Source organism: Cyclopterus lumpus, chromosome 11 (genome assembly GCF_009769545.1).
Source record: "Cyclopterus lumpus isolate fCycLum1 chromosome 11, fCycLum1.pri, whole genome shotgun sequence".
Classification (NCBI taxonomy): domain Eukaryota; kingdom Metazoa; phylum Chordata; class Actinopteri; order Perciformes; family Cyclopteridae; genus Cyclopterus; species Cyclopterus lumpus.
Window position 1 is genome coordinate 11,799,848 of NC_046976.1, and position 11,767 is coordinate 11,811,614.

The 11,767-nt window shown below is 41.9% G+C and overlaps 2 protein-coding genes across 2 annotated transcripts; one reads left to right on the forward strand and one right to left on the reverse strand.

Moving 5' to 3' along the window:
• The first annotated feature begins 176 nt into the window (after positions 1-176).
• Positions 177-3,030, forward strand: tomm7 (translocase of outer mitochondrial membrane 7 homolog (yeast)). Its single transcript, XM_034545545.1, has 3 exons — positions 177-342; positions 1,588-1,636; positions 2,600-3,030. The coding sequence occupies exons 1-3, from the start codon at positions 240-242 to the stop codon at positions 2,613-2,615; spliced, it is 168 nt and encodes a 55-aa protein (XP_034401436.1). The 5' UTR covers positions 177-239; the 3' UTR covers positions 2,616-3,030.
• A 160-nt stretch (positions 3,031-3,190) lies between these two features.
• Positions 3,191-5,083, reverse strand: LOC117739248 (interleukin-6-like). The gene is made up of 5 exons (XM_034545543.1): positions 4,958-5,083; positions 4,686-4,873; positions 4,421-4,519; positions 4,189-4,332; positions 3,191-3,962 (listed from the first exon to the last, which is right to left on the reverse strand). The coding sequence occupies exons 1-5, from the start codon at positions 5,049-5,051 to the stop codon at positions 3,702-3,704; spliced, it is 786 nt and encodes a 261-aa protein (XP_034401434.1). The 5' UTR covers positions 5,052-5,083; the 3' UTR covers positions 3,191-3,701.
• Positions 5,084-11,767: the final 6,684 nt, after the last annotated feature.

An 11,767-nucleotide genomic window follows, 5' to 3' on the forward strand; every position in this document is an offset into this window, starting at 1 on the left:
ATCGGTTATCGGGAAATATTTTGGGTCACTTTGGCTGAACAATTAAGTAAAACAGTTTAGCACAACGCGATATGAACTGAACATTTTAAAATCCGATAATCTGAAGCAGACGCGCAGTTCCATGTTCGTTCACAAGATGGCGACCTACGACAGAAGGACGACGTTAGTTACCAGACAGACGTCACTTCCTCCTTCTTGTCCTTGGTGGTTACAGCGTCTTCGCCGTTCAGGATAAACACATGGCTAAACTGAGCAAAGAAACCAAACAGAGGCTGCAGCAGCTGTTCCAATGCGGCCAGTTTGTCATCCGATGGGGTTTTATACCCACCGTGTTGTACCTCGGTCAGTATCCGGACAGGAGACGGTGGAGGACGGCTGAGGGGACCGGCGTCTCTGACGTTAGCCAGTTAGCTTAGCGTTAGCACATTAGCTAACTGGTAGTTAGCGTTAGCTTATTTTAGATTGTAATGGCACCATTTATAGAAACAAAATAAAGAGATGAGAAGACAAGAAGGCTCTGAAACCCATTTTAGTTGTATTTATATTAAACGAATTGGTTGTATAGTCTTTATGTAACGGTATCATTGGTTAAGGCTTCCACGTAGATAGGGTTAGTATACTTTAAACTGGAGAAGTAGTATAACGTTACATCTAGTTAAAGTATGTACAGGCATGATGGTGTATATATTACCTGTGTGATTATTAAGATATCAGGCTTTCAGAAAGAATACTAGCATGATAGAGAGGTTTTGAATTATATTCTCTCTGATAGATGAGGACTGCGAGTTTATTGGACTCTCAAAAGGAACAGCTTTAAAATAAGACATGTGTGAGGACATGTATATTGGTGTCTTATGTCACCACCTGGTTTGGCTATTTAGAGTAGAGACAGGGAAGTTTAGGCGTTTGCATGTGTGCCCTTACAGCTGGTGGAGTTGCCCTTTGTGAGTGAATGTTCTCTGACTTCAGTTTATTGGAAATACCAATGCTGATGTCACACTTTCACCCATCTCGCCTTTCCCCCCTTTCTTTAAACCTCTTTTTTTTTCATGCATTTCTTTCTCGCAACACATTTACTACTTACGGCTTTGAAGGTTTGAATTAATCCCTTTGATTCAGTCAGCCTCTTTTCTGGGAAATGTGAATCATTTTCTTTCCTGACATTGTGAATGATTAAATGATAACGCTCTCGTCTTTTTCTCAAGAATCGGTTGCATCATTGTTTATTTTGTCCATGACCCTTGAGTGAAACCAGAGTAAAAATATTACAGGAATGAGTACGTTTTTTTTTCTGTGTGTATTACAACTTTACAGAAATGTAATCACATAGGCCCCTTCACCCTATTCCACTATATTGAAATATTCAAGACCTCGTGGTTGTCAGTGGAATTGCAGTCATGAATTGTAATTTGCTGAGCCGTACTACATCAATTAGTTACCAGTTGCTATATAATACTAGATGATTGCAGCTAGTTGTAATAACATCTTTTGGAGGAAATATGTGTTTACTGTCACACATTTTAATAGCTCTTCTTTTGAAATGTAAACCAATATGCTTAAAATCTTCGTTTTGCTTTTCATTTAAAGGTTTCAAACGAGGAGCAGATCCAGGAATGCCTGAGCCCACAGTATTGAGGTAAATACAGTTTGTTTTGATATTTATGCTTGATGCTAAAGGGAGTTCTCACAGCTTTGCACCCAAGGGATGTATTGCCTTTAGTGGTGGAATAGTTGGGCTAACTGTTAACTAGGTGTACACATTAATTCATCAATAGGCACCAAATTGAAATCTGTATTTGGGATCTTGTGGAAACTCACAACAATTAAAAACCTAATAATTTAATTTAACTTCATGGTTCTCAATAATTTGCTGCATATTTAAGTTTTGCTGTTTTTTTGTCTGTTATCTACTCAACAGAAATATGTATAGCGTAACACCAAGTGCGTCATAAGATGTGAAAAAGCCTCCTGCATCTTTAAAGTTTCTCTTCCTACTATAGTGTACGTCAGGTTTTTCAGCGCATCTCTTTGATTTATTGAGCCTTATATCTTTAAATAGCTCCATATTGAAGGAATTGCACAGTTAACTTGTAATAAACAAAGAACTGCTACTTTCCCTCTTTACTGGAAAACCTTCCTAATAATTAGAGCTGTAACGGTTTGTGTATTGGCACCGTCATTGAAATGTTCCTTACTTTTACAAAGTTGGCAAATGTTACCTTTAGACCACAGCAAGAGGATTTTGTTTGTCTTAGGCGATTCCATTATTGTCTTAAGTGTTTTCTTCTCACTGTACTGAACTACGAACCAACCGCGGCGTTTGTGTACCTTTACACTCCTCATGATAATGATGGCAATTAGTTTAATGATCTTCCTAACCAGCTCGGTCGCCTGTAAATCCTGCACATTCATTTATCGACGAGTTTGCTATTTTTATCTTTAGTAAGTGAGCTAAATAAGGCGAATGTAATGAGTTTTATAGTTAGTTACTTGGAAAGAAATTCCTGATGATACATTTTTCAGTGATGACACATTAGCACTTGGGTGAACTGTGGAATTTTAGGAGTCTAGTTGAACTTTTTATTTCTCTTTTCTGTAGTTTGCTTTGGGGCTAAAGAACGTCTCCACACAGCCGGCCCCCTCCCCTCACCAAGGCCATGTGACCCACCTGTCATTGGAAATCCAGGACATAATTTCTTTACTTCCCTCTCCATAAATCTCATACTGTCCAATATCAGAGAAGTAATGAATACATGTTACGTGTGGCCATGCTGTTTATGTCCACACATGCAGATGTAGAGATGTATTGAGAGTGTCTGCTACATGGACGGAAGATATTTGGATCAAAAAGCTGGAATCAAGACTTCATTCCTGAAAATATGTGGTGGTGACTGCATTATCTGTCGGTGTTTTGTTGGGAATGCGTGTCCGATGTTTGGATACACCATTCATTCCATGTTTTCCTTTTTTTTTTAATTTGTAATTTAAGACATTCTGAGAATAAATCCACAAAGAAATAAGTCATGTCGATCACTGCATTGGTTGTATTTTTTTTTTTGCGGTTTGACAGCATATTTCCCAGCCTCCTACGAAAACCAACAGATTAAATATATGATGGTTTGTGGAAAAATACATAGAAATGTGTTGCAACCCTGCAATGTGTGACGTGTTGGAATGAAGAAACATGTGATTTAATAGATACATTTTTATTTCTGCATGAGTATAAAATATTGAGTACAAAATATTAATTCCAATCACTTGTTGGTCATGTGCGTTCAAAACACAGCTCAAAACACTATAATTAATTCAACTGCAAATTTAATGTAGATACAAAATTATACTGTAAACAGTAAATTATTGTTGTAATGTGTACTTCTCAAAAACAAAGTATTATAAAAAGTAATGTAGTCTTAACAATGCTCCTCAAGTAATAACAAATAAAAACACTAGTACAAATTGCACTTAGTGCAAGAACCGCCCAATCATGGACTTTACTATGATTAATAAATAACTTTTCACCAAGTATAAATAGGTTAAATAAGTTGCACAATAGTGGCCAACTCAGGCCCTGAGTCCTCTGAGATTTACACAATCATAGATTGCCAATAAACGGACAGCCATCATTCCCCTCTTAAAATAAAACACTTCAGAGTGAGAACAGCAGCAGTGTCAACACCACCCAATTTCCACAAGGTAGTGCTTTATAAATGTTTTTGAATGATCTCGTCTTTAAACTTTTGGTTATAGAAACTGATAGGTGCCAAAAGTCTGTCTGCCATTCTTGCCTTGGTATTCTCCCTTTTAGTAATTGCTCTTTTGCTATCGACGAGGAAGTGGTGGAGCTGGCGTAGGATGCTGTGTGCAGTCATCTTTCTCTGGAAGGCGTCGAGGTGATCGAGGCCCCCCAGCAGCTGCGCCTCCTGGCTGCTGGTCAGTGCTGTGACCTGTTCCGGGTTCCTCATCTGTGGGGCAGAAGGGAAAGTTGGATAACATGAACAAGCAGTGTTGTATCATAATAATAACCTGAGGATGTAATCCAATTTCTTACGAGGTAATTAACATCAAGTCGTGATCTAAACTGTAAATTGCTGATGCACTTTTATTTGAGTGTTGCTACTTGTACTTGATCAAAGGATCTCAATCTCATTAACACCGCTACAAATGCACGAGCATCCATCTCAGACCCACCTTGTCTTTGCTCAGGTTGATCAGGAGGTCGCTGTAGTATTTGACCACGGAGCAGATCAAGTTGCCGGGGTACTCCTTCTCCACATGCTTGAGAAGAACTGTGTAAATACGCAGGCCGTGGGCCAATCTGTGGAGACAAGCCTCCTGAAGGAGAGAGGAAGAAGATTACCGTCAGTGCTTACCCAGTTTCTTATATCAGTGTAACAGGGACAAGGAAGGAGGAGACGCATACCTTGCTGAAGTTGGAGAGAGGGCAGCCTGCTGGAAGGGAGGATACTTTGTAGTTCTCCAGAAAATGATATTTCAACTCATGTTGGAATTCATCTTCAAACTGAGTGGTAACGAATAAATCAGTTGGTCAGTTGTGCCTGTTTACTTTACACATGCTCAGAAAGTGTGAATATTAAGTATCGATAAGGACATCCTCGTATAAGAAACAGTAAACATCTTTTTTTAAACTCAGTTCAGTGACGTTTCCTGGAAGATAAACCGCTTACCTCCTTCTGGTGGCGTTTGGTTGCGCCAAGGACCGCGTGCCAGACGGGTGAGACGCTCAGTAGGTTAGAGGGCCCCGCCTGCTCCTCACCTGAGGGCTCACCTGCCGGCATGTCGGTGGGCGTGTCTTCGACCGGAGCTCCGGAAGCGTGCAGCAGCAGAGCGGCCAGCGTCACCGCAGAGAGCAGGTCTGTGCGGAGAGGAAACACGTGAATGAATGAAAAGAGGAAGACCTGCGGGAGACGTGCGCACCGCAGGCTGAAACGGCGCTTACTGAGTTGAGAGGGCATGTTGAGCTGCTGGGAGGCGCTTGTTGAGCTTCCACTGGTGATGCTGAGGGCCAGGAGAGGTTGCGTTGGCTGTGCCATGAGCTGTCATTTTATATTCTTCAGACCGGAGGGACTTCCCAACACCTCCCTGCAACAGGCACACACTCAATGGCTTGCGTCAGCCATCCGGTCCGGCATCCGTCTGTGGTTGATGGTGTTTTTATGTAGTTGGCACATGTTTATTATCACAATGATAATTAAAGGATAAACTGCTCCAGGCAAGTTATTATTTCAATAATTGGAAATAATAGAACACGTTAATCGCACAACACACACACACACAGTCGATATAATTCTGGGTGGAAAGGTCCAATGACGGTAAAAATCCACCTATAACCATATTTGCATTGCAGGATAGATTAAATAAATACCCGGTGACTGGAAGTCAAATATTTGGTGAATTATTTATTTAAATATAATGATCCTGGCTTCAACTTTTAGGAGTATTGACATAAAACAAAATAGCAATATATATAAGATGTTCATCAGATAAGATGATCAATATCTGCCACACTGGGCCATCAAATAGTTAATATTATGATTCTGGTAATGAATCTACGGAATAAAGACCACAATTACATGTTTTGTCTCATGAAATCCGTGATTTTCTTGTTGTTTCTTCACAGTAATGCTCATGTTCCTTTTCCAATATTAGTCAAGACTTCCCATTAGTACGTTTGATGAGGTCGTGCTTTAAAAAGACATCCTGCTCACACAGCCTGTAAGATCATATTACTGTGAATATGACAACAATGATTCAATGATCAGAAAAGTGATAAAATACGGAACTTTATAGTGCTCAGTTAAAAGCAATGATTGAACTTGCCGACAAATACAAATCAATTTCACTCGAGTTGTTCCTTGAGTTCTTGTGAATTAAAATGTAATATCACACTTACCTTCCACATGGTGACACCCAGGCAGTTACGCATTTGTGTTATCAAAATATATTTGATAATAATAGGTCATATGAAAATGATGAACATATATACTAATGAGCCCCTAATGAGGCCGTACACTCGTAATATTGTTTTCATCTTCTCTATATTGTTTGACCCCGTGCATGGAAATGTTGGTCCAACATGCAGAAACTTGATTGCTGCCTGAATCTCGACTACAATAAAATAATTCTGCATGACTACAGTATGTAGTCGGACACTCCACACACACACACACACACACACACACACACACACACACACACACACACACACACACACACACACACACACACACACACACACAGCTGTAAAGAAATATGATCAAGTCTGGTACGTCTGCATCTATGACAAATGTTAAATAATCTGCTATGACTTTTGAGGTGGTTTTGATAAGATTTAATATCTAACATGGGCCAATACTGTACCATGTTCCACAATGCACTATACTTCCTGTGTTTTCTTGTCTCCCTCCCTCCTTTTCCTGGAATGCTCCACTGCTGTGATAATTGACGTAAATCCTAAAATGTTTTTTTATTTTCACTAACTTCGGCCCAATTGTAGTCTTGTAGAAATGGCTCAGACTTGTAATAGCTCACAATGGTTTGGGTTCCTGTACATGTTTATGCATTTGATAAGCTTTTTCTTCAAGTTTAATGCTTTATGTTTATGGTTTGACAATTAATCACACACATTGTTTTCTTGTAATTCCTTGAAAGAGAAAAAAAAGGAAGAGGTGTGTGCCAAAGACGTCATCGGACTAACCAGTATGCATTTACTTTTTTCTTAAACACAACACAAGAAAATTCAACTTCCTCCAGACTTTGAGTTATGTTTTTGCAACTTTATTTCTTTCTTCACATTCTCCTTTCAAATACAATAATGACTTGCTAACTACTTTGCTTCTAGTGCTTTAAGGCTGTGTGCAATGCGTTGAAATCTGAATATTTCATTTGTTATAATTCCCCCAGCTACTATTTTTGATTGTGACTTCCCCTCTATCTATTAAGATGACTCAAACTGGTGAACTCCCAAATTTGGTTTCACAAAAAGCAGCACCCTGCACACTTGTTGATGCTGTATCTGCTCTGTGAGGATGTAAGGATGGTGCAAGAGCGGGGTTGTGTCTACTTTTGATTTAAGGAGTGTTACTTTCAGTGAGACTTTAGAATAGCTCAGCGGTTTCAATGTCTGAGGTTATTAAGTGCCGGTCTCCGTCCTGTAGAGCTCAAGACACACTTTCAGTTTGCTATGTGGACATCCAAAGTTTTGATTAATACAGCCATTCTGTTTCTGAACCTTTACTGCATTGAGGTGCATTCATGAATTACATTTATTCATGATTATTGTGCTCGGTTGTTGTTTGGGAAGAAAGTATGATGAGCTCGAAGCGACATCTCATTTCTGCTTTTTTGTTTGTGAAATAATAATAATAATAATAATGCATTTAATTTATATAGCGCTTTTCATAATACTCAAAGACACTTCACATAATTAAAACATGCTAAAAGCTAAAAATAAATAAATAAGAATAGCTAAAATACAGGTAAAACAAATAAAACAAATAAATAGGGACTTTGAGTCGCTCGGACCCTGATAAGAAAACAAAAACAAAAAAACAAACAATTACACATTAAAAGCAGATCTGAACAGGTGGGTTTTGATTTGCGATTTGAATGAGGAAAGATCAGTGCAGTCTCGGATGAGTTTGGGGAGAGAGTTCCAGAGGGAGGGGGCAGATATGGAGAAGGCTCTGTCACCCCACGTCCGGTGCTTGGTCCTATGTGGGATGGACAGGAGATTGGCATCAGAGGAGCGGAGCCGACGAGATGGAGTGTGGTGGTGGAGCAGGTCGGTGAGGTAGAAGGGGCCTGATTATGGAGGGCTTTGTGAGTGAGGAGAAGGATTTTGTAATGGATCCGTTGTGGGACGGGGAGCCAGTGAAGGCTCTGGAGAACAGGGGTGATGTGATCACGGGAACGGGAGTGGGTGAGCAGGCGAGCAGCAGAGTTCTGGATGTATTGGAGTTTGTTTAGGATTTTGGAAGATGTGCCATAAAGAATACTATTGCAATAGTCAATTCTGGAGGTGATGAAGGCGTGGATTAAAGTTTCAGCAGCAGATGAGGAAAGTGATGGGTGGAGACGGGCAATGTTTTTTAGGTGGAAGAAGGAGGTTCTGGTGATTTGTTTGATGTGATGTTCAAATGAGAGGTTGCTGTCAAACATGACTCCGAGGTTGCGGATGTGAGGGGAGGGAGACAGAGTGGAGTTGTCAATGGTGAGGCAGAAGTTGTGATTGGTTTTGGTGAGAGATTTGGGGCCGATGATGATCATATCCGATTTATCACAGTTGAGTTTGAGGAAGTTGGTTTGCATCCATGATTTAATGTCAGTGAGGCAGTTGGTCAGAGTGGAGTGAGTAGTAGTGGTAATGGTTTTTGTGGAGATGTAGAGCTGGACATCATCAGCGTAGCAGTGGAAGAGGAGACCGTGATGACGTATGATGTTTCCAAGAGGGAGCAGGTAGAGGATGAACAGAAGAGGACCAAGCACCGAACCCTGGGGGACGCCCTGAGACAGAGGAGCAGTGGAGGAGCAGTGGAGGAGGTGCAGTTGTTGATGCTGATAAATTGTTGTCTGTTTGTTAGATATGATTTGAGCCAGGAGAGAGCAGTTCCGGTGATGTTGAGGGACGATTCGAGGCGGGAGAGAAGGATGTTGTGGTTGATGGTGTCGAAGGCTGCAGTGAGATCCAGGAGAAGGAGAATGTTGAGGTGGCCAGAGTCTGAGGAGAGGAGGAGGTCATTGGTGACTTTGAGAAGGGCTGTTTCGGTGCTGTGCTGTGAGCGGAAACCAGATTGAAATGGCTCGAACAGATCGTTGGAAATGAGGTGGGTTTTGAGTTGTGCAGCGACGACGCGTTCCAGTATTTTTGACAGGAAGGGAAGATTTGAGATGGGCCGGAAATTGCTCATGGTCTCAGGGTCGAGTCCAGGTTTTTTGAGGATGGGGGTGACAGCAGCCAGTTTAAGTGTGTCGGGGACTGAGGCGGAGTTGAGGGAGGAGTTGATTATTGCTATGATGAGTGGAGCAATGGCTGGGAGACATTCCTTGGTGAGAGTAGATGGTATGGGATCCAGAATACAGGTGGAGCTTCTCATTCCTGTTGTGAATGAAGAGAGCTCCAAAGGGGACACAGGGGAGAACTGAGAAAGGGGCTGAGGGGTGAATATGGGGAGAGGGGGTGGAGAAATGGAAAGTGCGGGTGAGGTCTTCAGGTTGCTGTAAATTATATCAATTTTTGTATTGAAAAATGAAAGGAAAGAGTTGCACTTGTCGACTGTAAAGGATTTGGAGGTGTCGTCCCTGGGTTTGAGAAGCTTGTTTATTGTTGAGAAGAGAGCCTTGTATTCATTGTCCATATGCAAACTCTATCAACCACAGACAAACCAGGCTCTTCTATTGTAAATGAACTTAATACACCCATAAAATAAAACATTTAGTCTTTCGGAAAATGTAAACACAATAAAGCAACTTGGTACCTATTGTAAATTCTCCCTGCATGGCAAAGGGATTTTTCTCAAAGAATGGTGCTCTAACAAAACACATAAAGAAAATATCTGCTATTTTTATGACAATTCAAGCCAAGAATGTCACAAATCATGACTGTTTTTAAATAAAACATATTGAAACACAGCGGTACAGAAGATGAGTTTCAAAGTTCACAAAGAAATCCACAAACCATCTCAGCTTAAGATCCAATTAGTAGTTGTCTTGAACTTTAGATCTTATCACATGCTGTTTATCAGCAAGTGGCATTCTGCAGTCGTGTAAACATTTGAAACTCAACAAGCCCTCAACATATCTTAAAAAAGGCCAATCTCGGTGATGAAGATTATGTGAAATGATCGAAAGCTCCGGAAAAACTTCTAAACAGACCTTGAAGTGAGATTGTTTTGTCAGATGTACAATATGAATCCAAGGTTGATGATTGGGGTCTTTATGTGTCATAGACATATCAATTAAAATAGTATATCCATATATGGGACATATATATATCCCATATGTGTGTGTTTTGTTTTGATATCTTAGCAATTATCACAAGATATTGTCACCAGCTAGAGACCACACAGACCTGAAATAGTCAAATCATCTCAAGTGAACTGCCAGGGAACTCTTTCAATCTAACATCTCCACATTAAAGAGAACATCCAAGAAAAATATTAGCAAAGAACTCCCTACACAGTATTGTGAACTCTGCAAAAATGTGCAAAAAACTGTTTTCACTTTGTCATTATGGGTTGTTGTGTGTAGAATGTTGAGGAAAATAATGAATTTAATCCATTTTGGAATAAGGCTGTAACTGGAGAAGGCTTTCGACCGGGTCCCTCGGGGGTTTTTGTGGGGGGTGCTGCGGGAGTATGGGGTGCCGGACCCGTTGGCACGGGCCATCCGGTCTCTGTACGCCTGCAGTAGGAGCTGTGTTTGTCTCCTCGGTAGTAAGTCAGACACGTTCCCGGTGGGTGTTGGCCTCCGCCAGGGCTGACCTTTACGGACAGGATATCTAGGCGCAGCCATGGGGCGGAGAGGATCCGATTCGGGAGTCTCGGGATCGCCTCTCTGCTGTTTGCGGATGATGTGGTCCTGTTTGCCTCCTCGGACCGTGACCTCCAGCATTCACTGGGGCGTTTTGCAGCCGAGTGCGAAGCGGCAGGGATGAGAGTTAGCACCTCCAAATCTGAGGCCATGGTGCTCTGCCGGAAACCGGCGGATTGCTCCCTCCAGGTGGGGGCAAACTGCCTACCCCAAGCGAAGGAGTTCAAGTATCTCGGGGTCTTGTTCACGAGTGAGGGTAAGGTGGAGCGGGAGATCGACAGGCGGATCGGTGCGGCTGCAGCAGTAAAACAGGCGCTGTACCGGTCCGTCTTGGTGAAGAGGGAGCTGAGCCGGAAGGCAAAGCTCTCCATTTACTATGGTCACGAACTCTGGGTCGTGACCGAAAGAACGAGATCTCGGATACAAGCGGCCGAAATGAGCTTCCTCCGTAGGGTGGCCGGGCTCAGCCTTAGAGATAGGGTAAGGAGCTCGGACATCAGGGGGGAGCTTGGAGTCGAGTCGCTGCTCCTTCGTGTCGAAAGGAGTCAGCTGAGGTGGTTCGGGCATCTAGTCAGGATGCCTCCTGGACGCCTCCCATTAGAGGTTTTCCGGGCACGTCCAACTGGTAGGAGGCCCCGGGGAAGACCGAGGACACGCTGGAGGGATTATATCTCCCGGCTGGCCTTGGAACGCCTCGGGATCCCCCAGAATGAGCTGGAAAGTGTTGCGGGTGAGAGAGAGGCCTGCTGAACCTGCTGCCACCGCGACCCGACCCCGGATAAGCAGCTGATAATGGATGGATGGATGGATAACAAAATGTGGAAAAAGTGAAGCGCTGTGAATACTTTACGGATGGATTGTATATATACAACCCTATCTTAATAACATCCTGAAACAGGAAAGATGAGTCAGATTCATTTTTGTTCTTTCATTATTAATGAAACTCAAATTCAGGGAATTCGGCTCATAGTTTTGTCCTCACGATTCTATTAGAAGTTCATCTTGCATTCATGTGTTGCATCCATATCCAGTTTGGTACTGCAGTATCCCCTTTGTGTGCTACTATATGCAGTGTCACAAATGTCTCATGCATTATAGGAGTGTCATGGTATATGTACCAAAAACACAGTATTTCATTAAATCTCTGTGACATAATACAGTACACATTCTATATGTATATAGAACAGTGGGTTTGGTAGTATGAAGACAGAAACCATTC